The sequence below is a fragment of the Paramacrobiotus metropolitanus genome, unplaced genomic scaffold (assembly GCF_019649055.1).
Source record: "Paramacrobiotus metropolitanus isolate TYO unplaced genomic scaffold, Prichtersi_v1.0 Parri_scaffold0000094, whole genome shotgun sequence".
In the NCBI taxonomy this organism is placed as follows: Eukaryota; Metazoa; Tardigrada; class Eutardigrada; order Parachela; family Macrobiotidae; genus Paramacrobiotus; species Paramacrobiotus metropolitanus.
This window is the reverse complement of record NW_026570314.1, coordinates 222,090-246,655: the sequence shown is the minus strand read 5'-3', so window position 1 is coordinate 246,655 and position 24,566 is coordinate 222,090. Positions and strand designations below refer to the sequence as shown.

Sequence of the window (24,566 nt, the reverse complement as noted above, 5' to 3'; positions counted from 1 at the left end):
TTGTGTGAGCAGCCGGATCTACATACACCTACCGGTACTTGGCTGAGTTGGCTCACATGACGCCGCGACAGTGAGGGAATACGGCATCCGTAGTTTTTTTCCGCTTTCGTGTACGAGTGCAAAGAAGGAAGGAATCGTACAAACAACGTCATGTAGGTAGATGATTGCTAGAGTGGTCGGATAGGATGGAAGTACTGCACATCGGTAGAAGTGCAAAAAATTGTTGTTCCAGAATTAGGTAACAGGGCGCAGCGCCTGGTGGCTTGGGGTTTCGGATAAAAGAGGCGGAATAGTAGGTTTGTATATAAAGAACATTTGATGTAGCTTCAGAAACAGTCAAATGCCAGCAGGCGGAAGTGTAAAGTTTTGCGGAATTTAAAGCACGCTCTACAAAAATCCCGCATGTTCAAACTCATTCGTATGTCCTTTTGTTGTTGTGGTATTCGTATACGCGGCTTACGTTGAAATGGTTACGGCGTAAAATTTATTATATGCTGTAAAGACTATTATGACAACGCTGCTTATCCGTCAACTCAAGTAAAATTGCTTATTGGGGCAGCGCTCGATCCTCACAACGAACGAACCCTTTCCAATCTCTTTTTAATTGTCGCAAAACCGGGACTGGACAAAATTGTTGTCAAATATACGAACTGTGTCTAAAACTCTGTAAACGGACACAACAAACAGCCTTACTCAACAGAGTTTTTTTCTGGAAATCCGACTAGATGCCCTTAACACTCTCATTATATTTTCAACCAGTCGCCGAGACAACATGACCGTGCGATTGTTGTTAAGGCGTATTAATATGACAATATTATCAGGGAAACTAAACAAACTATGTCAAAAAATGACACCTAATTTGATACCGGAGCATCTCAGACGTCGTCCATGTGACGTGGGTCACGTGACACTGAGCGGATCTGATGGCGGCTGGCAGAGGCAGTGGAAATCTGCATGGGATATGAGTAGCGGAAGGCGTGGCCGGCAAGTCTGCAGAGCGGCGGCTGCAGCTCCAGTTTTATCGGTTTATTCATCCTAAGGACAGCAGCTCGCTAAAGTAAGTATTGGAATGCATATCATTCAATTTAAGACATAATCCTTGTTCCGTCGGACCAACGGAACAGCTGAACAAAATTCTGAACCTGATGTTTACTTTTGTCATGTGATATAACATGTTTTCTCAGTCTTCACTTGGAGACTGTTTTCGGCACATCGGTTATATGTCGCCTAACCAATAAGGCAATAACTAACCAATCTTATCCTGATCCATCGTCCAACGAGAGCAAAAATACTTACAGCGTAAGCATGACCAACAGTCGGCTGTGCAAAGGATGCTTGTCACGGGTGATTATCCTACGGCAGGCTTCGTTAATGCCAATTACGGCCCTCGGGGACAGTTCAGGACAGCCGGCGTCCAAAACCTGCAGAAAACACCTCAAGCGATCGGTTTCACTGAGCCCGCTACACAGCGCGGCTTTCTCAACGAAAGCATCGACGTCATCTCCGAAGTCGGCCGAAGTGCACCACAACCCGGCGATCGGTCCGAAGAGGTTTGGAACTGTGACGTCATGCAAGCGCAACACTTGGCAAGCCTGCATGAGGTATTTGAGGTTGACAAATTCTAGCCGCTGCGTCTGGAAGTTCTGCGTTAGGGCGCGAAAACAACGAATATTCTTTAGAATAATTATCGGCAGCCACGTGACTTTAATGGACAGAAACTGAAAGAGATAAAGGTCCAGTTCCGGGGTTAGATTGCCGTTCGCCAGCGTCAGCGACACGGTGGCCGTTGTTACGGTGTTGTCGAGGATATTAACCAGATGAGTTCGGCTGTATTTTTGCTCCTGGCTGGTTGGGTCATCCAGTAGCAGGTTGGTCAGATCAACAGCAACGTGCGGGCTGCGGTGGCGGCCTTTCAGAATATCGTGCCAGGTCTTGCACACTCTGCAAAAGTACAGCTTATAATAACCTTAAAACTAACTTCTCAAGAGTGGAAATAAATGTTGTCTAATCTGTTTTACATGGTGCGATTTACCCTAACTATGCGTAGCAAGCTGGACATACCAAGGTATTTTACGTATCAAGCCGATCCGAATTTCTAATAAACTGAGCCTTAGATCCGGTGTTTTCTTAAATTGAACTTTGGCTGTCACAGTTGTATTGCTATTTTTGCATTTAAGTCCACACAACTGGCTGCTTTCCGAAGCAGTATATATAATAAAGTCGATGCTTCAGTTTGCCTGCAAATTTGTGATCTGTGAAAAAAATACTTTCTATCTACACAAGCCACTGTATAAATTATATGACCAACAAGTTGTCCTGCTCAGCATTGTCTTACCAGGGCCCGGTCACCGCCTCCGCCCTCAGAAAAATTTGATAGTTTGCTTGAAGACGGAGTAGGTATTGGGAATATTTAAAAAAAGTATTTTAATCGGCAATGGTCCAGTGGTCGTGCCCATAAATAAATTTAACTGCCGTGTGTATTGTTAATGCACTGGCAATATATACGGCATTTATACATGGCTAATGTACGTATGTACGTATTCTCATAAAACGGTGTTCGTCGTACTGGTGAAAACTTCTCTTTTGACTTTTTCTTCGGTAAATTTTACTTTTTACTGACTGGCGCGGCAATGTAAAAGTCTCGTGAATTCTTTGTACTTGCCAGCATCGCGCGCGTGGTGCAGCACAGAGAAGAATTTAGAGGTATGCAGTGCAGTCACATCAAATCGACTACCGGTCAGATTTTTAAAAATTGAATGTTATGAAAACCAAATTGAAGAATTAGTAGTCAAAAAGGAAAACTGCAAATGCAGTGATACCATGTAACACTGATCGGGGTGCCGCATGTACAGTAATTGCCAATACAATGTACATTGACAATACGTACGGCATATAAATTTGTTTTTCGCCACGCCCACTGGACCATTGCCGACGAAAGAAATTTTTATGAGGGGGAGGCGGTGATCGGCCCCTGGTTAGTGCATAAGTACGTCAATTTACTCGTTAATGTATTTCGAATTAATACACTGATGAACATCTTAACCAATACTGTATACATAGTGACCAAATAATTGTTACAGCGACTCTTCTAGCAATAATTTTTAAACCTTACTTTTGAGCACTAACGACGCTGTGAATGTCATGGATTTGCAGCATGATGCCCTCGTGCAGTTCATATGGCAGCGTTCCGAGGGACATGGAACTGTCTACGTTGGTGCTTTTAGTGTCGATGCTGTTGGGATGTGGAAGTAAGCCGAGCTGAACTGTCTGACGCCACTTAGACTTTCTAACAAAATATTCCATTTGCGCCTGGCTAAGAGCGCCTGGTTTTCTTTCTGTGTAAATACAGTGGATGCCTTCGGTATCCAGCCACATCCGCACAACTGTTATCCAGGGAACTTTGTTGAAATCTCTCAACATGTTCCTTAAATCAAGATTCGCCGCGCCCGGACAGGAATCGAGACGCGCCGTTTGTTTCAGCAGGAGGCGGCAGTATGCGACAAGGGACTCATCTGTTCCCCGATACTCCGCCACAACGCGCACCTGGACGGGATGAACGAATTTCCGAATGAAGTCAGCGCCGCCCTGGAGCGCCGTTTCCACACATACTGGACCGATATCGCCGCAGCTATCAGTTGCCGGGGGAAAAATAACTCGCGCCGGTTGGAATACGTAAGGTTGGTCGGAGTTTGGTCGCAACGCTGCTATAACTGGAGTATAGGGGCGGATCTCACGAGTATTTACTGGCTCATGCAGGAGAACCTTCCCAACGGGCTGCCACTGGGGCGAGCGATTGTGACAGGCAAAATCCACCAAGACGCGATGCCCTACCCAGTCCACGCCGCACAAATATCCCAGAGAGAATTGCCCGGTGGAAAATTCACAAACAACGGGCTGAAGAATTTTCCCTAGGATTTGACGGCAGTTGCTGTCATCGGTGATGGCTTTTCGAGCAGCGGTGCGATGGTCTACTCGCAGAATACCATGAATCCAGTGACTGAAACGCGCTTTGGTTGTTTGCGGTGCTGTGCCTTGACTGGCCATTTCTTAGCTGGATGAGATCTAAGGGAATACCGATAAGAAAGATACTTAGAACTCAGTAGACAGGTTGCGTGAAACACACTGGGAACAGAGATTGTGGTTTACTCTAGAGCTTCTCTGGTGGCGTCGATCTGTGATCGATCACTCACAGCGAGATCGTGTGCGTTGTGTTGGCTGCGCAGCCAGCTAGCCGATCGATAATCTTTGGGAGCAGCCGGATCTACACGTGATACTCAAGCTAGCCTGACGATGAGATGCCACGAAAGTGAGAGAATACCGCCTGTATTGTTTTTTCTTTCGCGTTGGGTATAAACAAGGAGGGAGGAGACGAACAAACAACGTTATGGAGGAGGTGAACGGTGTGCCAGAGCGAGCGGCTAGCTTTGAATTACTACAGTAGTACATTGGCATAAAAATTTGCTGTTTTCATAAATTTGCAGGATGCACCGCCAGGTAGCTCGGACTTTGGATGAAAAAGGAAAGAACAGTATATGTAAGTTCGTTCATAAATACATTTGATGCAGCTTAGAAACAGGCAACTGTTAATCGGACAGCAGAGTACATACGTTAAGTTCTGTTACATATAGTAATCCTTTGGCTCTACTCGTACAAGGGCATGGGAAAAGTTAAGGTAGACTACTACCATCGCACCATATGGGAGTGTGCATAAGACCATAATATACCAGTGATATGACTAGTCCAGTGATGTAATATACTGGATTGCGTGTCGTTGTGGCCTTGTGAAAGTGGTCACTGGTCGGCAACGTCCGTAACAAAGTCGAGGTAATTCTTTCTAAATTCTTTCCAATTTTACCATCGCAAAACGGGAACTGGACAAAATTGTTGCCAATCATACCAACCGTTTTCAAAGGTCTAAAAACGGAAACAAGAAGCAGATTTTATCTACTGAGTTTATGGTCCAGCTTTGTTTTCGGGGAATTCGACAGTGCACACTTAACAGTATCATTACATTTTTGCGCTGTCACCGACGCAAAGTGGCCGTGCCCGTGGCCAACCTTGTATGACGTATTAAACGGATTTTTAACAGAAAACTATCTTTATGACACTAAATTTAAATACCGGTATATCCCAGACGCCGTTCGTCTGGTGGCGCAGCTGGTCACGTGACACTGAGCGTGCCTTACGGCGGCTGCCAGAGTGGTGGGATATCTCCTTGGGATACGAGTAGCGGAAGGCGTGGGCGGCGAGTCTGCACAGCGGCGGTTGTGGCTCCATGGTTATCGGTTCGTTCAGCCTGAAAACAGCAGCTCACTAACGTAGTGTATGATGATACATTTCGGACGTGGTTCCCGTTCTGTCGGACCGCCAGACCAATGGACCAGCTGACCAAAATTTTAATCAAAAACCTGAGGCTCGCTTTGGCCAAGCGATAAACCAGCTTTTTTGCGGTCTTAACTCTGAAAAGCGGGTGTGCGCCACACGTGCCGCACACTGACCATCAGACGCGAGAAGTTATTTGTAAGTGTACTGGTTCGATTAAATCTGTGCGAATAAGAAATCTTGTCCTAAATTCTATAATAATTTTCTTTTACGGCAGTTTTTAATCTTCGTTGGTTAGAAACGGGGAGTAGACAATACTTACAATGTAAGCATGTGCCACAACGGGTTGTGTAACGGATGCTTGTCCCAGATGACTATCTTATGGCAGGCTTCGTTGATGCCGATTACATCCTTCGCGGAGAGTTCGGGACAGCCAGCGTTCAAAAGCTGCAGAAAATATACCAAACGATCAGTTTCACCGAGTGAGCAGTGCAGCCCGGCTTCCTCAACGAAAACATCGACGTCCTCTCGGAATCCGCCCGGTATACACCACAACCCGGCGATGGGCCCAAAGACGGTAGAAATGGTAACGTCACGCAAGCGCAGCACTTGGCAAGCCTGCAATAAGTTGCTGAGGTTGGCCCATTCTAGCCGCTGCGTCTGGAAATTCACCGCAAGGGGGCCAAAGCAGCGGATGTTCTTTAAAACGATTACCGGTACACGTCTGACCTTAATTGACAAAAACTGAAAGATACAGAGATCCAGTTCAGCTGTCAGATTGCCGTTTATCAGTGTCAGCGACACAGTAGCCGCTGTTACGGTGTTGTCGAGGATATTAAGCAGATAAGTGAGTCTGTACTTTCGCTCCCGGTTGCTTGGACCATCGATTAGTAGGTTGGTCAAGTCCACAGCTACGTGTGGACTACGGTAGCGGCCGTTCAGAATGTCGTACCAGGTCTTGCAAACTCTGGAAAAAACATAACTAATGTTTGCTTTGAGACTAGCAACTCGAAAATAAAAGTAAATGTTGTCTACTTGGTTGTACACCTGGCGATTGCTGGTTCGGATAACCGCAAGATGTAACCTGTCTAGAGTTGTCTTAGTACCTGATTCCATTAAATTTATTGGCACTGGTGAGCATCACTCAAAATATTGCATGGTCATCAAATAGTTGTTACAGCGACTCATCTTGAATTACCTAACTTTTAAAGCTTACCTTTGGGCGCTAATGATGCTGTGAATGTCTTGGATTTGCAGCATAATGCACTCGTGCAGTTCATATGGCAGCATTCCCAGGGGCACGGAACGGTTTATGTTAGTGTTTTCAGTGTCAGTGCTGTTGGAACGCGGAAGCGAACTACGTTGAATTGTGTGACGCCACTGGGACTTGCGGACCAGATATTCCATATCCGCCTGACGGAAAACGCCCGTTTTTTTTTCTGTGTAAACACAGTGGATGCCTTCGGTATCCAGCCATATCCGTACAACTGTCATCCAGGGAATTTCGTTGAAATCTTTCAATAAGTTCCGTAAATCAATATTTGGCGCACCCGGACAGAAATTGAGACGCGCCGTTTGCTTCAGCAGCAGACGGCAGTATGCGACCAGTGACTCATCTGTTCCCGGAGACTCCGCCACAACGCGCACCTGGACTGGGTGAACGAATTTCCGAATAAAGCCAGCGCTGCCTGGACGCGTTACTTCCACACATATTGGTCTGATTTGGCCGTAGATATCCGTAGCCGGGGGAAAAATAATTCGAGCCGGTTGGAATACGTACGGTTGATCGGAGCTCGGCCGCAACGCAGCTGTGACCACAATATGGGGGAGAATCTCCCTAGTTTCTACTGGTTTATGCTGGCGTACCTTCCCAGCGGGAAGCCATCGGGGTGGACGGTTGTGACAGAGGAAATCCACCAAGGCGCGACGTCCTGGCCAGTCCACGCCGCACAAATACCCTAGAGAGAACTGTCTCGTGGCGGATTCGTAAACAACCGGCTGCAAGTTTTTCCCTAAGATTTGACGGCAATTAGTGTCCTCGGTGATGGCTTCCTGAACATCGGCGGAAAGGTCTACTCGAAGAATGCCCTTGCTGCGTTTTCGATGTAATGACAGGGATTTCCAACGCTTATGAACCCAACTAGCGAAACACGCTTTGGTTGATTTTGGTGCTGTACCTTGACTGGCCATTTCTTAACCAGATGAGATCTAAAGGAATTCCGATAAAAAATGTGTTTAAAACTGAGCGAGATTGTGTGGAGCACACTGGCAGTAGAGATGTGGTTTACTGTAGAGCTGCCCTGGTTGCGTTGATCTGCCATCTCAGCGAGATCGTATACGGTGTATACGGTGTATCGTATACGGTATACGTATACGAGTTGCGCAGCCAGCCGATCGATAATTTGTTGGAGCAACCGGATCTACTCTGTGCACGTGATACTTGGGCTAACTCGATGATGAGACGCAGCGAATACGAGAGTGAAGGAATACGACTTTCGTTGTTTTTTTTCTTTCGCTTCGTGTACGAGTATAAAGAGAAAGGGAACTTACAAACAATGTTATGGAGGTGGACGCTGTGCCAGAGCGATTGTCGTGGCGTGAAATTGCATATATCGGCGTAAAAAATTGCTGTGTTCCAGAACTCACAGGTTGCAGCGTCTGGTAGTTCAGACTTCGGATAAAAGAGGCGAAAAAAGTAGGTTTATATATAAAGGACCTTGATGCAGTTTCAGAAACAGGCAACTGTTATCAGACAGCAGAACTAGAACATAAGTGAAGTGAATTACGTTTATTAAGCCTGTGCTCCAGGGTATTGTGGTTTACATAATATAACAATTTTCAAAGATCACACACGCTTAGATTTTTTGAGTTACTTAATTTTGGTGGCGATAAATACATATAGGTAATGGTAGCTTGGGAAACAGTCGGCTCAGGCTGTGTAGCGGCGGTTCGGTTAGCGGCGTGATTATCGCGTTGCAACTGCTCCATCAACTGCTTTCCCTTCCCAATCGGACTTATGGGAGTTGGCTTCTAAAATCCTGGAAAATTTTCATAATCGAACCGCTTTTCCGGGCTTACATTGCAGCACGGCTTTCTCAACGAAAACAACATCGGCCTGCTCCGTGTCAGCTATGTACCACAACCCGGCGACCGAGCGGAACACCGTTCCAATAGTGACGTCACGCAGATGCAGTACTTGGCAAGCCTGTGTCCAGTGACCGAGATTGGCCTCGCCCGGGCGCTTTTGCTCGTCGTTCTGCGCAACAACATGAAAGCACCGAACAGTTTTCAAGACGATCATCGGCAGATGCGTGACCTTTAATGCCAAAAACCGAAAGACGAACAGGTCCAGCTCCGGGCCGAGATAACCGTTCTTTAATGTCAGGGACACGGTCTCCTTTGTGACGGCGTTATCGAGGACGTTGAGGAGATGAGAGCGGCCATCTGATGTTAGGTTGGCCAAATCGACCGTTACATGGTGGTTGCGCCGCGAACCAGATAGAATATGGTACCAGGTCTTGCAGACGCTGCAAAAAAACATATCTAATGCAATTTCGAAGCTTGTATTACTAGAGTAGAACTTGCATTACTAGAGTTCATTTTCTCGCATCATACCTCTGAGCACTAACGAGGTTGTGAACGTCTTGGAAGTCCAGCAAAATACACTCTTGCAGCTCATACGGCAGCTTTGTCAAAGAAGCGCAACGATTGCCGCTGGGATAAGTGTTGTCATCTGGAAAAGCTGTGGGGACAATGGCGCGACACGGGTACGATCTGCGGACAAGACCTCCCAAGTCCCTCTCATCAAAAAAGCCAGGTCCGTTTTTCGAGTAGACACAGTGAACGCATTTTTTGTTTGTCCATATCCGCACCACTTTCATCCAAGTGAAGTCGTTCATTGCCCACATTAAGTGCTGCAAACAAACATCTCCCGCATCCTGACCGGGATCGAGTAACGCCGTCTGATGCTGCAGCAAACGACAGTATTCGACCACGGAGAGCGATTCATCGATTTCCCAGTGGTTTCTCGGATCGTTCGGTACAATCCGCAGCTGTATAGGATGGAGGAACTTCTGAGCGGGAGTACTGCCGCCCGGTGGTGTCACTTCCACACAGATTGGACCCGAATTTCCGGGAGTATCGGGGAAAATAATTTGCGCCGGTTGGAATACGTAGGGTTGGTCGACGCTCAGCCGCCACGCTGCTACGACTGGCGTTCCTGAGTGGATTTCCCCAGTTCTGACCGCCTGATGCTTTTGAACCTTCACGATGGGCAACCACCGAGGTGCAAGGTGACCAGCTAAATCCACCAGGACTCGACGTGCCGTCCAGTCGACGTCGCACACGTAGCCCAGAACTCGTTGTCCCGATGAAAGCTCGCATACAGCTGGCTGTAGGTTGTTTCCCAATATCTGATGGTAATTGCTGTTTTTGGCGATTGCTTCCTGGGTGGCTGCAAAAGGGTCTACTTGCAGAGCGTCCTTATTTTGTCTGGCGATCGACAGTGATTTCCAAGGCTTTTGGATCCAACGGTAGAAGTTGGTCCAGGTTGATTTTGGTGACTGGCTCTGACTAGTCATTTCGACAGTTGAGGTAGGTGAAATCTAATACAACGCTCAAAGGTTTAATCCGGTTGGGAAACGGTTTAAAAAGCAGATAGACACGAGCTGAGTGCAAACTGGCAACCGAGACTGCGGTTTACTGACATTACTCTAGAGCTATTCGGCTGTGTGGATTGCTCTCCACACGGTAGTAAACGTCCACTGCGCACTGCGCAACGTAATCGATAGTTTGCTGGAGCAACTGGAATCACTCATGACACCTTCGCCCGTTCCGTTATGAATTGGGCGATTAAAATTCTGTGTACGTGTGATTGTATGAACAAACAAGGAAGCCTACGAGAACCGTTGGGTGCTGTGAGCAAACCCTGCAAGACTGCGCTGCGATGAACAGCTTGCAGATGACGTAATTAAATATCTTCCGTAGCTGCTGGGTGTTAGTTCTCAGCTTTTTTCCGGGTTATTATCGATGTAGCACGTTAAAAATGCGCCTCTGAACGCAGTCTCCTGCACGCGCGTGATCGCCGAGCTGTGTGTAGTAACTGTCGAAAACATCCAGACGGCTAAGAGATCTGGTAGACGTTTCGGCACTGAAACCGTCCAAAACGTCCGAGCACGATTGTTTCAGGCAGGTCAAATGACCCAGAACGTCCAGATACGAAATTACAGTCCGGCAGAAACGTCCGGATATGAATTCACGCTCATCCCTCTTATTCACAATCAAAAACGCACAAAAGCAATTGGTGCGAAAAATTCACGGTAGATGTTTTGGGGAATCCCAGAAGTGTTGGATGGGTTAAAAGCCAACATGTTTGCCGGGCGTCGTAACCGCGCGGACGTTTTGGACGGCTACAATTGTTTATCTCTTCGGTGCAGTGGTGAAAATGTAAAAAAATAGCTTGGTAAAAACTTAAGCTTTTTTTGCCGACGCAGTGCAGATAAATGTTCGTGGTACATCCCTGCGCAAAACCTAATTCACATCAGCCACTGCTATGACATCGTCATAGTTTTTCATCGATAAAACATCGTGCTGCGTTACTGCGTTAGCCAACTCGGTTGACCATCCGCTGCTATGCCCGACATGCAATATGCATGTATATTCAATCAATACAACCATATTGCGTTACGCCGAGGTTTAATAACGGTAGCTTACCTTAGATTTTTATGTTAGGTTTAGGTTTCAATGTTTAACCTTTGGCAAACACAAGAATTCACTCTTATCAAGATTCACAGACACAACTGTCAAAAAAATGCATTAGAGTATTACAGCCAATCAGTCTGTAAACAATGACGATACACAGAAGGAAAAGCATCAGCTTCGATCATCAAAGCAAAATCTGTTATCAGTTAGAGATACGGTTAGCGATGAAGAACATAATCGCCACGTTGAAGAACATCAGTGCTAATTAATCCATTCCCTCACGAAGGCATCTGATGGCCAAATTTTTGGATACAAAATCTTTTCAGACATCTCCTAAAAAGTACCGAGTCGGGCGAAGGTTGGTGTAGTCGAACATATGTAGGTTAATACAAGACCAATAATTTTAATGCTGGTTTATCGCTGCTCCGTTCATGTGGCTGGGAACATGTGACATGGGACGGTTCCGACGGCTGCTGGAGCTGACCGGTTTCGCGATGGGATACTGGTAGCGGAAGACTTGGGCTGCGAGGCTGCACAGCGGCGGCTGTGGATGCCCGGTCACCAGTTCATTCAGTCTACAGAGTGATAATAATGAGCACGTTATAATAGTATTTCAATAAAATTATTTGCGGCATAATTCTTGTTCCATCGGAGCGCCACAGTTATCATGCAAACATCTGACTAAGGTTGCAATGGTAAACCAGACGCTCACTCTGGAGTTTGGACCCGTAAAGCAGCGGTTTTAAAATCGTTAACGAAATTGATTTTTTGCGATGTGCATGTTTCACTTTGTAAATCTTATACTATGTATTGTATACGGAACACGACCCAGTCGTGCTTCCTTGTTTCCTCAAAACCGAGGCGATAATTACATACAATTTTGGCATGAGGAATGACATTTTGGATTGTTTGATCTTCGCGTGGCAGGCTCTATCAACTTCTTCCGAATCACATACGGAGAGTTCAGGACAACTGGCGTTCAAAGCCATCAGAAATTGCCGTAGTCGATCGGTTTCGCTGAGCGTGGATTGCAGGGCAACTTTCTTCACGAAAACGTCAACGTCCTGCCGCAAATCAGCCGGCATTCCACATAAACCGGTGATAGTCTCGAGCAAGGCGGGAAAAGTGACGTCACGCAGATGAAGTACCTGGCAAACTTGCGTCAAGTGACGGAGGTTAGCCCATTTCAGTGCCTGATTCGCCTTTTTTTCCGCAAGGGCGTCAAAGCACCAAACATTTTTCAGGACGATCATCCGCAGGCGTGTGACCTTTAACGATAGAAACTGATAGACATACAGCTCCAAGTCCGGGCTCAGGTCGCCGTTCATCAGCGTCAGCGACTGGGTGGCCGTTTTCACGGCATTGTCGAGAACATTCAGCAGATGAGTGCGGCGATACTGTTGCTCGTGGTCGTTTGAACCATCGGATAGTAGGTTGGTCAGGTCGATAGCTATGTTTTGCTTGCGGTGGCGACCGGTCAGCATATCGTACCAGATCTTGCATACTCTGGAACGACAACGTAACGCTTCTAAAACTCATAATATTAGAGCAAAAATTGCTGTGAGGTGTGGCTGCCTGTTTACCAGATGCGCAGTGAACTTGCATCCGGCCACAGTTAGAAGGCCCTTAATCTGCATTTCATTTTATCCAGATGGTCTATCACCCTATGTGGTCATCAAGTGCACGCACGCACAGATACTAATATAAATATTTATATCTATGACATAATATTATTTATTTCTACATGATGTATACTAGTGTATCTATGTGTAATGTACAGTATGTTAATTCTATTAATGACTATCTTCACATGTTGTGTCAACTTGTGCATACATGTTGTGTGCTGTATAGTGTATACTAATGTATCTGTACATGATATCTCTACATGACATACTATGTATCATAGTGCATGTACTATATAGCCGTAAAAGCTAACATAGCAGCACAATAGTGAACAGACTAACAACTACTAATAACACGGGTGCGGCGAAATTTATTAAACGCCCGAGGCGTTAATTTGGAGGGGGGCATTCTACGAATGTACTGCAGAATATTTGCTTCCTGGCTACCAAATCACCGCACGATGACAGTCTTTGTTGTCTTGCTAATTTGCTGGGGGCCATCTAATTAATAAGTTGCGGCATTGCTCGTCTTTATTTACAAAGCGTACCTCTGAGGGCTAACGATGCTGTGAACGTCGGGGATTTCTAGCAGGATACACTCTTGCAGCTCACACGGTAGCATTCCCAAAGATGTATAGCGGCTATCATTGGGGTCAGGGTGGTCGGGATACGGAAGTACTGCGGGCACGATGGCGCCGCACCGGTACGATTTGCGGACCAGACCTTCCAACTCCAAGCTATCAAGTAAGCCCGCTTGGTTTTTCGTGTAAACACAGTGTAAATATTTTTTGTCTAGCCATATCTGCACCACTTTCATATAAGAAATGTTGTTCAGTGTTCGCAATAAACACTGCAAATCAATATTTTCCGCATCCAGTCCTGCCTCGAGAAGCACCGTCTGTTTTTGTAGCAGGCGACAGTATTCAACAACGGAAAATAAATCATCGATTTCCCGGTGGTTTCGCGGATTCTCCGGGATAATCCGCAGCTGGATAGGATGAAGAAACTTCCGAGTACGGATACCGCTGCCCGGGAGTGTCACTTCCACGCAGATTGGACCGGCACGGCCGTACCTATCAGGAAAGATGATTCGCGCCGGTTGGAATACGTAGGGTTCGTCGGAGTTCAGCCGGCACGCGGCTAGGACCGGCGTTTCAGGGCAGATTTTGTTAACCTTGACAGTCTGTTGCTGGTGAACCTTCCTAATTGGCAACCACCGGGGTGGGCGGTTGTGACAGGCGAAATTCACCAAAATGCGCCGTCCCGACCAGTCCACATCGCACACATAGCCCAGAGAGAACTGTCCCGCTGCGAATTCGTAAATAACTGGCTGCAGGTTATTCCCCAAAATCTGACGGCAGCTGCCGTCGTAGGGTTCCAGGGCGGCGGCAGAATGTTCTGCTCGGATAAAGTCCCTGTTGCGTTGTCGGCCTAGTGACAGGGATTTCCAACGCTTACGAATCCAACGACTGAAACGCGCTATGGCCGATTGCGGCGCTGAACTTTGACTGGCCATTTCTACCGTTACAATAAAGGAAGGTTGAGGAAGGCCTGATATTTACCTGGCTAAGAAATGTTTTCTAAAAGAGGCAGATGGATTGCAAGGAACAAACTGGCAGCAAAGATTGATGTTTACTCTGCACTCTACGGATATCTATGATCACGACAATAACAGCAAGAACATGTACTTACACGTAGCGGTGATGGCGTGGCCAGTCGATCGATAATTTGTGGGAGCAACAGGATCTACAAAATTGATGTTGCTTTGCCCGCATGATGATGAGACGCCGCAAGAGAGGGATAATGTTACCAGCATAAGGAGGGAAGGGTACTTTCTCCATTGGATTTGTTAAACATGGCCATTTTAAAATAACGAATTTAAACTTGGGCAGTTGCACAGGTGCTGACAGCCGAGCGACTGAGCGCACGTGTGGAATATTTAATTTGCATTTGTGGCGGCCGTCGGAGTATCAGCTGAACCGGTTTTGCGGTCATATCCGGTTGCGCAAGTAAAAGCCAAGACAGAGCGAGAGAAAGCGGCGCGCAGTCACACGAAATTCAATGCCGTTCATCGGCTTAGTAAGCGCGGTGTTTGCGTCGAATGCACGTCACTCGCTCGTTTGTTATTGAGCCGGTGTCAGAGCGGCATCCGCTCTCTATAGGATCGTTCGGTATATATTATATCGCCTGTTACGATATACGATTTCACAGCCAGAATTTTCAAAGACAGGCATTTTTCACAGCCAGACATTTCATGACCGGACGTATCACCGAGTAACAATTCACTGCAGTGACGATCCAGATCCCGGACCAGATGCCGACGCAACATTTCGAAACCGTAACATTTAAAATCCGCAACGTTCATGACAGTAAAGTTCTTTTTGTTGTTGTTGTTTTGTTCTAGCAAGTGGTTATTTTAGGTCTAATGTAAATAGCATAGTGTAGAAGTATAAATGTAACTGTAAGTGTGTATAAGAGTAAATGTACTTATAGTGTAGTGTATTTTGCTCGTACAAGTTTGGAATAAATTTAAGTGTCTTTAATCGCATTATGTACATTTGGCGAGCTTCGCTCAATAAAAACACTCAAATAAAGAATTTGTCCCAATTAACATGAAATGGGACTGTACACAAACACTCATATAATAGCATTGCCACGCATTATTTCCAAGCTTAAACGTTGAATCCTTCGTAACGTTCTCAAATTTCAGCCTTTAGAAATTACGTAGTCTAAGCAGGGCGCAATCCGAGGGAAACTGAGAAACGGCTAAAAAAGGCGCCCATGGGCCATGGGGGAATCGAACCCCGGCTACGTCGTTAGGTGCGCATAGGCAGTATCACTGCACCACGGCGCAATACGTTGAAATCCTTTGAAAGATTTTGTCGCTGTACGTGAGCCGCTTCTCGCTTCACAGTACAATACCCCAATCCACTAGCGCAATGTTTTAGATGTTCTAGATTGTTTTGTTCCAATCCAGATGCGAATATTTGCAATACTCTGCTGTCGAAAGCGGCATAACGTCTTGGTTCGAGATGTGCAGTTTTATTTATTTTTGACAGTCGTTCGGTAGTTTTCATTTTGTGAGTTATTGCATTGTCTTAAAATGGACGAATTAAGCGTAATCGATTCAGTGACAAATCGAGGTGGGCCACTTAAACTTTTCAGTTTTTCACCATGGGCGAGAAAAGAAGAATAATGCGATAATTATCGTGAATTGGATTCCGTGGATTATTTGGTGAAAATTAGCTGAAACCTGCAGGTGACCAAGAAGAACGGCCTGGGCGACCAGTACCGGCATCAAAACTTTTGAAGATATTTGTTTGGTCTTAATTGTTTATCATTTTTAGTAACAGTCGATAAAGGTAAGTTAAAATTGTCTTTACCATGTTTCTACTATTTGTAAAAGGTATACTTTTTAACTTAAGCCTCCTGGATAGTAAACGTATTGGTATACGCTTATTGTATACGTATGTTATTGGGCATCACAGACACTGATGTAAAACATACTTTAATTTAAGCATAAAAACTAGTAATATAATGCGATCTCCTGGGACTTTTGAGGTCATTACGTCAAATGTGGAATGATGCTTTACAGAGCGAATTTTTAATTAGTTAATGTGCAGATTCTGGCATATTTAGCGCACGTGTGTGAATAACATACCATTGTGATTTTGTCTGTTGTCATGATATTGTGAAGAAAATAAATGTTAAGGGTAACTGCTTTATTGTTTTTGCTAATAATCACCATCGGCGATTATTTACCAATACCAACAGAACCAAATTAACCTCTGTGGCCGAAACCTTTCATTGTGAAGGGTCCCTTCTTAAATTTCCTGACCGGTTTTAGGTAAAAGGTACAAGTAAGTCTAATTAAGGAAAGTAATACTTTATGGCATTCTAAAGCTAAATGATTTGTATAATTCGGGTCATGAGGTAACCTTTATTAGTTGCGGTGCCTGCAGCAATCGGTGCTGATAATTATGATATCTGATGCGGGCGATTCCGTTCGTGGCGCTGCACAGTCTTCCAGTGCCATTGTCCAACATTGTATTTTGGCGCAATTAGTCGGCACTGATCAAGAATCTGTGCGGCGTGTGCGCATCCCGAGATAACAGATAACACTCTGCATGAACACGTACATAATCAGTAAGCTACAATTCAAGCAGTTATGTTTGGCGGGAAGGGAAGTTTATCATTAATTGTAAACATGTATAGAAAATGACCCATTCGTGCTCCTTTTTTCGAGACCGGGGTGATAAATACATGCAATTAAAGAATGGATAACAGTCGGTGGCATACGTGATTATGTTTGCATGGCAGGGTCAGTTGCTTCCCGTTTTCAGGCGGACAGCACAGCGCAGTTGGCTTTCAAATCCTGGAAAGCTTGTCAGTGCCGAACCGCTTTCCTGGGCGTACAGTGCATTACGGCTTTCTCCACGAAAACATCATCGTTCGGCCACATGTCAGCCATGTAGACGGTCGAAATAGTGACGTCACGCAGATGTAGTACTTGGCAAGCCTGCCTCCAGTAACCGAGGTTGGCCTGTTGCAGGCGCTTCTCCTCGTAGGTCTTCGGAACAAGCATGCATCGAACGTTTTTCAAGGCGATCATCGGCAGACGTGCGACTTTTAGCGACAAAAACCGACGAACGTACAGGCCGAAATCCGGGCTCAGATTACCGTTCATCAGTGTCAGAGACACGGTGGCTGGTGTGACGATGTTATCGAGGATGTTGAGCAGATGCGACCGGCTGTATTCCCCGTCATTTGGGCTATTGGATGCTAGGATGGCCAAATCGATTGCGACGTGGCGGTTGCGGCGCCGACTGGTTAGAATATCGTACCAGGCCATGCAGACTCTGCAACGAAAACATCTCACAGTGCTATAAGATAACTATTTGCTTCTCGGCTATACGAATCACCGCTCGATCATAAAACCTGTGGCTGGTAGCGCGCCGTCTAATCTTAAGTCACGACATTGACATTTCGCAGCTTACCTTTGAGCGCTAACGACGCTGTGAACATCTTGGATTTCTTGCAGGACACACTCTTGCAGCTCGTACGGCATCATTCCCAAAGACGTGCAATGAATTCCGCTGGAGTCAGTGTTGTCGTAAAATAAAAGTGCTGGGCGCGCATTGTCGCAACACCGGGACGATCTCCAGACTAGATCGCTCAAATGCGAATTAGAAAGAAAGCCCAGTTTGATTTTCGTGTAGACACATTGGACGCATGTTTTGTCTATCCATATCCGCACCACTTTCATCCAGGGAATGTCACTCAGTGCCCGCATTAAATACTGCAAATCAATATTTTCCGCATACTGACCGGGCTCGAGTAGCGCCGTTTTTTTCTGCAGCAAACGACAGTATTCGACAACGGAGAGTGAATTTTCGATTTCCCAGTGATTTTGTGGATACGTCGGAACATTACGCAGCTGGATAGGATGGAGGAATTTCCGAATGGGAATACCGCCGTCCGGTGGTGTCACTTCCACGCAGATTGGACCGTAATCGCCATAAGTATCGGGAAAGATGATCCGCGCTGGTTGAAATACGTAGAGTCGGTCGATGCTCATCCGCCACGCGGCAGTGACCGGCGTTCCTGAGTGGATTTCTTCATTTCTGACGAGCTTATGTTTGCGAACCTTTACGATGGGCAACCACCGGGGCTGCAGGTAACCAGCGAAATCCACCAGTACGCGACGTGCCGGCCAGTCGACGTCGCACACGTAGCCCAGGCAGAGCTGCCCCAGGTGCTAACTCGCACACAGCTGGCTCCTAGCTTTTTCCCTAATATGTGGCGGCAGCTCCGACCGTCGGCGATAGATTCCTGATCAGCTATAGAAGGGTCTGCTAGGAGAGCGTCCTCACTGTGTTGTCTGGAGAGCAGGAGTGATTCGCAAGGCTTTTGGATCCAATGGTAGAAGCTCGTCCAGGTCGTTTGCGGTGTTTGGTTTGGATTAGCCATTTCGATAAATAAGGCAGATGAAATCTAAGACAACGCAGAAAGGTTTAATCCGATTAGGAAACCCTTTTACTACCCAACAGGCAACGATGAACAACAAATTGGCAATAAAGAGTGCGATTTACTGACTTTAATCTAGAACTTACCTGCAGGCTGTGTGGAGGTGCTCTCCACCCGGAAAAATACCTACATGTTCTGCCGGCTGCGCTTTGCGCAACATAATAGATCGATAGTTCACAGGAGCGACCGGAACCACACATGATACTGTCTTTTCCCCATGATCATACTCGTAAAACGCGGCGATGTTGAAACTGGTGGTTTTTGTGTGCATGCTTGTACTCGTATTAACGAACGAGGAAGTGTGCGAGCAAAAGCAAGAACAGTACAGAACCAGGCTGCGAAAGCGAGCAGCATTGCTTGGAAGTTGGAAGTACTTACAGTATATCTGGCGCGCCACAAATTTGTCCGTTTCAAGATTAGCGGGTTGTAATTTACGTATTTCGAATCATATAAGCAAGTAATTTTCTAATATGTGATTTGTTTTTTATGCACTGCTTACACAAAGTGCATTTCTGGCAGTTTCGCGCCAAATAGGACTGAATTACTACTAGTACCATTAGTTTATGTGATGCCGTATAATTATTAATAGTCGACACGGCTTTTCGATTATGAATATGACTATCCATCCGCTCCATATGACGAATATGACTATATTTTGAATATTACTATAATATTATTTCCATCCGCTCATGGTGATTAAGGGTTGTTGTGCTGAATCCGCTACGCTTCTGTCGGTTATAACAATGGCTGCGGATTTTGCGCTATATATATTTTCGCGGGGCGTGGTCGTGCGTTTGTAATCATGTCAGTCTTGTGCCGCGTTACGAGATAGCTCTGGGATGCGGAGTTTGCTACCATCTTTGCTGGTGTGGGCGATTCCGAACGTGACGCTGAATTGTCTGTGAGGACCACTATAGATGCATCATGCAGCACTCTGTGATAGTAAACAAAGTTGGGATTCATTCGTTTGGTACTGGAGCGCCGTGGCCAAGGTTAATTTCGCCGTTTGCTGCCCATTAGTAGAACTCGCGTCAACAAAACACTCGACGCATTGACACTCTTTCATACGCCACTAATTGCCGTTTCTCCACGGTTTTAACTGCAGAACCATGCACCAACTGGTTACCTTCCAGAAATTGACTATTGCGCGTGACCTTTGCTGTACTGCTTCGTGTTTTTCCGCTTGGCTTGTGCACTGGTAAGTTCTTTCCTAACTGACAAATGTAAGGTTATCCTTTATGCCTGGTTGTTGCAACATTCCGTATTCTACTAGATAGTCAGTCACTGGCATTAACAGGAGTTACATTCACTGCCACATCCGCCTCCTGCTGTTCACCATGAACGACAAGGAGAAGAGCGCCCTAAATCGCTGCCCTCTTGATCGACTGTCTGTGCTTCCTGGCGGCTACTGCTTGTATCATCTGCCAGCAGCAGCTGCTGCTTGTACAGATGATCTGGATGTTTCACTGGGACCGGTGGATTCTGGGCGAGCTGATTCTCCTGCAGCACGGCATTACGCCCCGCTATACCGACGCAGCGGCCCCTTACGCTCCGGTCTCCGGTGGAGACATGTGCTAAATCGATATGCACTCAGTGCCATCGAAATTCGTGTTCAATGGGTTATAGTAACAGATGCCAGACAGAAGCTGCAATGCAAGTGACCTCAGTTCACTAAGCCACCTTAACTGAATACTAATAAGAAAAGTTGATAAGCACAAAGATCAGCTGCTGTTGAAGCGGTTTGTGTTGTTCTTTATGTATGAAATAAAGCTGAGGGGTGTTCGGTGATGAAATATTATGTACGTGCCTGTGATAATCATCAATCATCGTTTTAAATCATCTTCGGGAGCATTTCGAAGATATCGCATCATGTAAGCCGGCTGGTTGGACGTGAAGAATGCTCTTGAATCATCATTATGATGCAGTTAAGTACTGTAGCAGTTGCTCCTTCTATTCCGTGATACGATTTGTAATTACGTACAGTACATGGTTATCCTTACGACTTACGAAGATATACACTGCGCTTATGCAGACTACAGACTACACTTACCTGTAGAAAAGTATTTAAATTTAATTTTCGAAAGTTTTCAATTTTTAGCTTTGAAATACCTACGCCAGAATTAATAGCGCAGCAGTTATCGGACGTTGTCTTACGAATCAATAAACCCTGACGGAAGCTTGGTCGGAAAAAGGAAAGCACAAAAATTACAACCAAAAGTCGCTCCACAAGAAGTCAGAGTAGGTTGCAAAATTCTGGGCTAAGCCACCTCGCCCGCATTGAACCAGCATCCAGCACGATTAACGGCTGCCAGTATAAAAGAATGATACACAAATCTTGATAAAGGTGATATAACAATAAGCCGTCACGACGACGAGCTTAAAGAATACAGTGGATTAACAGCATGTTTTCGTGCTGCGTCCGTGTTTGCAACAACAGGACGTGGAGACACTCAACGTGGTTGCACAAATTAATTAATATGGCCATCCTTGCTGACTGACTGTCTGTCTTGTTTAAGCGGGCGTGTAGCGAGCTGCTACTGTTGTGCACGAATGATTTTTTCGTTACTGCCGCATATAAAATTCCTCCAAAGTTCAAACTCTCCTTTTATAATCACGTATTGTCGTTAGATCCCGACAGGTTTAGTGGTATTATTTTGTTCATTTCGATTACGGATGGGCTATGCAGTTTTCCAGTGCGGCACATGCGTACGGCTACGAGACAATCAGTTTGTAAGACTGTGTTGCTCACTTTCGTTTTTGGTACGAATACCTATGTGCTAACATATTGTGATGCTCGGCAATGTCGGCATTCCCGTATTCGTCTCCGCGGGTTGTGACCAGGTCAGTATCATGTTCTTCTTTCAGCGCTTTTCCTATGAAATCTGAGATTTCATCCGTGACCTTTTAAATATTGGGCAACAATATTGTATAGCGCTGTTGTTATGGACAGAAGCGAATACATCCTACTGATCACCGCCATTATCCTCTCCGGCACCATCTTCTTCCTGCAAGCCTTCGTTCACATTATGTATTTGTCGGAGATCATACTGCATAGTTATTAACGCCGGTGTGTACAATGATGTGCGGTCATGATGCATTTATCGCTCATTTTTACTGCAGTACCGGTAATTAATTATTTGTAAAGATACAGCCCAAACGAACACGAGTACTCTTTTCTCGTATCATTAAAGCTAGAAAAGAGCGTGAATTACGATTATGACATCAAACGGGCGATGAAAATGCTCTTCGAACTTCGAAGTCATCACGAAGCCCGAATAGCGTATGTCACTACAGCGAGGTGCGATCGCAAGCCGCCAGTGACGAAACCAAAACTACCAAATCCAATTACGAGGATCTGTACGTATTTTGTTATGTTTGTAAAGTAATGCTGACATCGTGGCGCCTGTAAGAATTGGCAAGTGTCCCTGAGATGCGTTGATTCCGAAATTAACTGGCGCATGGCTACATTACGTCTTACCAGGCTCTTGGTTTAAAGTCACGATGGTCCGATAAAAGCACCATGTCGTATAAATAATTGACGTACTTTATTTCTGGCTGCCATAATAAAGGCCCCGTAACAAAGGACAATAATGGACAATTAAATTAAGTGCGCTTGTTTTTATTTTATGCGCTCGCTCTGACACAATGGCAAGCGGCAATTACTGCGACGTTAAATGCATTTAAGAAACAATTCAGCAGCGTTTTAATGCCATTTGGGAAATGAAGATGCTGTTGCTACCGCTTCCTTATCACGCTTTTAATCAACAAAGCTGGCAGAAAACGCTTAAGATCGCTGCTGGCAAACCGGTACGGTATAGTGACACTGTCAGCTGTACGAGTACTGTATTTAATTGCTACCAAAAACTTCAAACGGACATTCGGTGCGATGCGCATAATAAATGCATGTTTAACAATGCTTCCTTTGACGTTTTTAGACTGAAAACCAGTAGGGCCTGTGTGAAAAGTCGGCAAATCAGATGGTGGTAAACAGATGTGATGCAGAGCATTCGAATACAACGGCAAATGATTCGGACATACACAAATTCCACCAGTAAAGAGGAGGACGATTTCATGAACTACCTTTACTTCTATAATGTCGTGTACCCACTCCTGCTGCTGTTGTGCACCTTAGGAAGTGCCGCTATAATTGCGGTGCGTGTAATCGTTCCGCGTTTGCGCAACACATCTCTTACCGTTTACATGATTTGCTCAGCGATTGGGAATTTATGTGTGCTGTAAGTCTGTAAAACTGTAGAGGAAGGAGCTTCGGTTGCTCTCGTTCCTGCATATATATATACGTATAAGAAACATATCCTACATATTTCTTTTATCGTGTACGTTCCTGTATCCTGTTCTCGTTCCTGCTTTTGTTGTTCTCGTTCTTGTACTCTACGGCATTTTTGTCTAATACCAAAGAGAATGTCACAATAATGCCGTGTGCTGCCGCGGTTTTTGATCTTCTAGATTTAATGTTCTTTTGTGCACTTTAACAGCTGGTCCTGCCAACCTGATTATATAAGCATGGTACTGGCCGCTTGCTTATCGCAAATTCCGAAAAATTGTTGTGCGGACTTATCTTTTTTGTTTCAGTCGAAAGATCATATTCATGGGAATTTAATTTACAGCCGCTTGACTTCGCGCATTTAAAACGCCCCAGTAGCACCCTTTCATTTACACAGTAGCAGCTTGGTAATTTTTTTCTAATGAAATTTTAGTACTAGCAGTAGTACAGATAAAGTTGTTTGTCGCTTTTAATCTTTGTGAAGTTGTGGTAGTCATTTTTATTTCAAACCGAAAGAGTACACGGTTTAAGAACAGATAAATAAACGAGAGCTCATTAAACATTTCCGCTCCCTCTGCGGTGCCCAAAACAGAGGCGGCGTTGCCGCGAGAACGGACTTCTCCTGAAAGGGTCCGTAAACGCTTTCCCAATTCTTTGATGATAGCGATGGCTGACGGTCCCCACGGGCCCATTGTTTCAAAAGCGATGGGCGCGAAAATGTAACGACGAACCAAATAAGAATATAGATTGGTCTTCTTTTCCTCTGCCTGGACGGCGGCCGAACCCGCGTTTGCCGATGTAGACTTGATGTGAGAAGCGGCGACCGTATCAACACACGTGAAAAGTTGTGGTTGTATATTTTGCTTTATACAGTACTTTCGTAATACTGTGCTTTCTTCTATACTTCGATGATGCTAAAGCTCGTCCATGCAGCCAGCTTCCCGTTAGAAATGTTACGAGAAATCTTATCAATGGAAAAATTACAGTTATTGTTTACCCTTAAATGATTATGCCTTTAATGGGCTTACGGATGATATCCATTCGGCAGTAGAATGGTTATTATTATGGTTATGGTTATGGTTATTATGTCTTGGGAGTACAGACGGATACGGTGGCTGGAAAATTCCGCACTGGATAAACGCAAAAACAGGCGGTCTCAGCGTCCGATTTTCGACTGTATGTATTATGTGTCTATAAGTTTATGTATATGAGTATATGTATACCTGTATGTATTATGGGTAGCAAAGATTTAGTTTTCAAGCAGTTCCATTTAACACTTAGACAAAGGTTTCCGAAAACCAGAACAAGTAAAATAACTTTTCTAGCTCTGTAGAACAGCCGACAGTTCCTAAAACAGAAGCCACGTTTCCGCGCTGAATTTCCACACTAATACGTTGCCACAAGAAATCGGTAGCGCGCGCTTCCCTTTTTGTTCTGTGATACGTCGGCCAACTTCACTGATGAACTGACGGGCGCCAACGCCGCAACTCCCCGTAGCTTCGAAAGCCACAGGCTGGAAAAAATAACGCTCAGTCAGCTCCGCGTAGTTGCTCCTCTTTCAATTTTCTGCATCTTCCGCTGCCGATCCTGCTGCTACAGATGACCCGGCAATA

General features: G+C 45.4%; 5 protein-coding genes across 7 annotated transcripts; all 5 read right to left on the bottom strand.

Annotated features, from left to right (window-relative positions):
* Positions 1-766: 766 nt before the first annotated feature.
* Positions 767-4,140, bottom strand: LOC129596744 (uncharacterized). The gene is made up of 3 exons (XM_055494096.1): positions 3,113-4,140; positions 1,297-1,941; positions 767-1,035 (listed from the first exon to the last, which is right to left on the bottom strand). Exons 1-3 carry the CDS (start codon positions 4,042-4,044, stop codon positions 876-878), a joined length of 1,737 nt encoding a protein of 578 aa, XP_055350071.1. The 5' UTR covers positions 4,045-4,140; the 3' UTR covers positions 767-875.
* An 800-nt stretch (positions 4,141-4,940) lies between these two features.
* Positions 4,941-7,562, bottom strand: LOC129596715 (uncharacterized). The gene is made up of 5 exons (XM_055494062.1): positions 6,539-7,562; positions 6,142-6,289; positions 5,645-6,066; positions 5,122-5,296; positions 4,941-5,057 (listed from the first exon to the last, which is right to left on the bottom strand). The coding sequence occupies exons 1-5, from the start codon at positions 7,510-7,512 to the stop codon at positions 4,941-4,943; spliced, it is 1,836 nt and encodes a 611-aa protein (XP_055350037.1). The 5' UTR covers positions 7,513-7,562.
* Positions 7,563-8,291: 729 nt separating this feature from the next.
* LOC129596763 (uncharacterized) lies at positions 8,292-9,967 on the bottom strand. Its single transcript, XM_055494113.1, has 2 exons — positions 8,938-9,967; positions 8,292-8,849 (listed from the first exon to the last, which is right to left on the bottom strand). Exons 1-2 carry the CDS (start codon positions 9,900-9,902, stop codon positions 8,372-8,374), a joined length of 1,443 nt encoding a protein of 480 aa, XP_055350088.1. The 5' UTR covers positions 9,903-9,967; the 3' UTR covers positions 8,292-8,371.
* A 1,178-nt stretch (positions 9,968-11,145) lies between these two features.
* LOC129596701 (uncharacterized) lies at positions 11,146-14,544 on the bottom strand. Of its 3 annotated transcripts, none has more exons than XM_055494044.1 (4): positions 14,337-14,544; positions 13,193-14,224; positions 11,899-12,528; positions 11,146-11,597 (listed from the first exon to the last, which is right to left on the bottom strand). In XM_055494044.1, the coding sequence occupies exons 2-4, from the start codon at positions 14,158-14,160 to the stop codon at positions 11,426-11,428; spliced, it is 1,770 nt and encodes a 589-aa protein (XP_055350019.1). In that variant the 5' UTR covers positions 14,161-14,224; positions 14,337-14,544; the 3' UTR covers positions 11,146-11,425. The 3 variants fall into 3 exon arrangements, with proteins under 3 accessions (XP_055350019.1, XP_055350021.1, XP_055350020.1); XM_055494046.1 differs by having other exon boundaries at positions 13,193-13,381; XM_055494045.1 differs by having other exon boundaries at positions 13,193-14,162; positions 14,339-14,544.
* Positions 14,545-16,735: 2,191 nt separating this feature from the next.
* LOC129596758 (uncharacterized) lies at positions 16,736-18,552 on the bottom strand. Its single transcript, XM_055494109.1, has 2 exons — positions 17,642-18,552; positions 16,736-17,503 (listed from the first exon to the last, which is right to left on the bottom strand). Exons 1-2 carry the CDS (start codon positions 18,220-18,222, stop codon positions 17,032-17,034), a joined length of 1,053 nt encoding a protein of 350 aa, XP_055350084.1. The 5' UTR covers positions 18,223-18,552; the 3' UTR covers positions 16,736-17,031.
* Positions 18,553-24,566: the final 6,014 nt, after the last annotated feature.

What these genes read in the sequence shown, in the direction of transcription:
- LOC129596744 (XM_055494096.1), bottom strand. Translation starts at nt 4,044, where the DNA reads ATGGCCAGTCAAGGCACAGCACCGCAAACAACCAAAGCGCGTTTCAGT. An exon ending in AGCGTCGTTAGTGCTCAAAA is followed by an intron (nt 1,942 to 3,112) that starts GTAAGGTTTAAA and finishes GTACTTTTGCAG; the next exon opens with AGTGTGCAAGACCTGGCACG. An exon ending in CTGTTGGTCATGCTTACGCT is followed by an intron (nt 1,036 to 1,296) that starts GTAAGTATTTTT and finishes TGCTGTCCTTAG; the next exon opens with GATGAATAAACCGATAAAAC.
- LOC129596715 (XM_055494062.1), bottom strand. Translation starts at nt 7,512, where the DNA reads ATGGCCAGTCAAGGTACAGCACCAAAATCAACCAAAGCGTGTTTCGCT. An exon ending in TTAATATCCTCGACAACACC is followed by an intron (nt 6,067 to 6,141) that starts GTAACAGCGGCT and finishes TGTATCTTTCAG; the next exon opens with TTTTTGTCAATTAAGGTCAG. An exon ending in TTGTGGCACATGCTTACATT is followed by an intron (nt 5,297 to 5,644) that starts GTAAGTATTGTC and finishes TGCTGTTTTCAG; the next exon opens with GCTGAACGAACCGATAACCA.
- LOC129596763 (XM_055494113.1), bottom strand. Translation starts at nt 9,902, where the DNA reads ATGACTAGTCAGAGCCAGTCACCAAAATCAACCTGGACCAACTTCTAC. An exon ending in AACCTCGTTAGTGCTCAGAG is followed by an intron (nt 8,850 to 8,937) that starts GTATGATGCGAG and finishes GTTTTTTTGCAG; the next exon opens with CGTCTGCAAGACCTGGTACC.
- LOC129596701 (XM_055494044.1), bottom strand. Translation starts at nt 14,160, where the DNA reads ATGGCCAGTCAAAGTTCAGCGCCGCAATCGGCCATAGCGCGTTTCAGT. An exon ending in AGCATCGTTAGCCCTCAGAG is followed by an intron (nt 12,529 to 13,192) that starts GTACGCTTTGTA and finishes TTGTCGTTCCAG; the next exon opens with AGTATGCAAGATCTGGTACG. An exon ending in TCATTCCTCATGCCAAAATT is followed by an intron (nt 11,598 to 11,898) that starts GTATGTAATTAT and finishes ATCACTCTGTAG; the next exon opens with ACTGAATGAACTGGTGACCG.
- LOC129596758 (XM_055494109.1), bottom strand. Translation starts at nt 18,222, where the DNA reads ATGAGCATCGACCGACTCTACGTATTTCAACCAGCGCGGATCATCTTT. An exon ending in AGCGTCGTTAGCGCTCAAAG is followed by an intron (nt 17,504 to 17,641) that starts GTAAGCTGCGAA and finishes TTTTCGTTGCAG; the next exon opens with AGTCTGCATGGCCTGGTACG.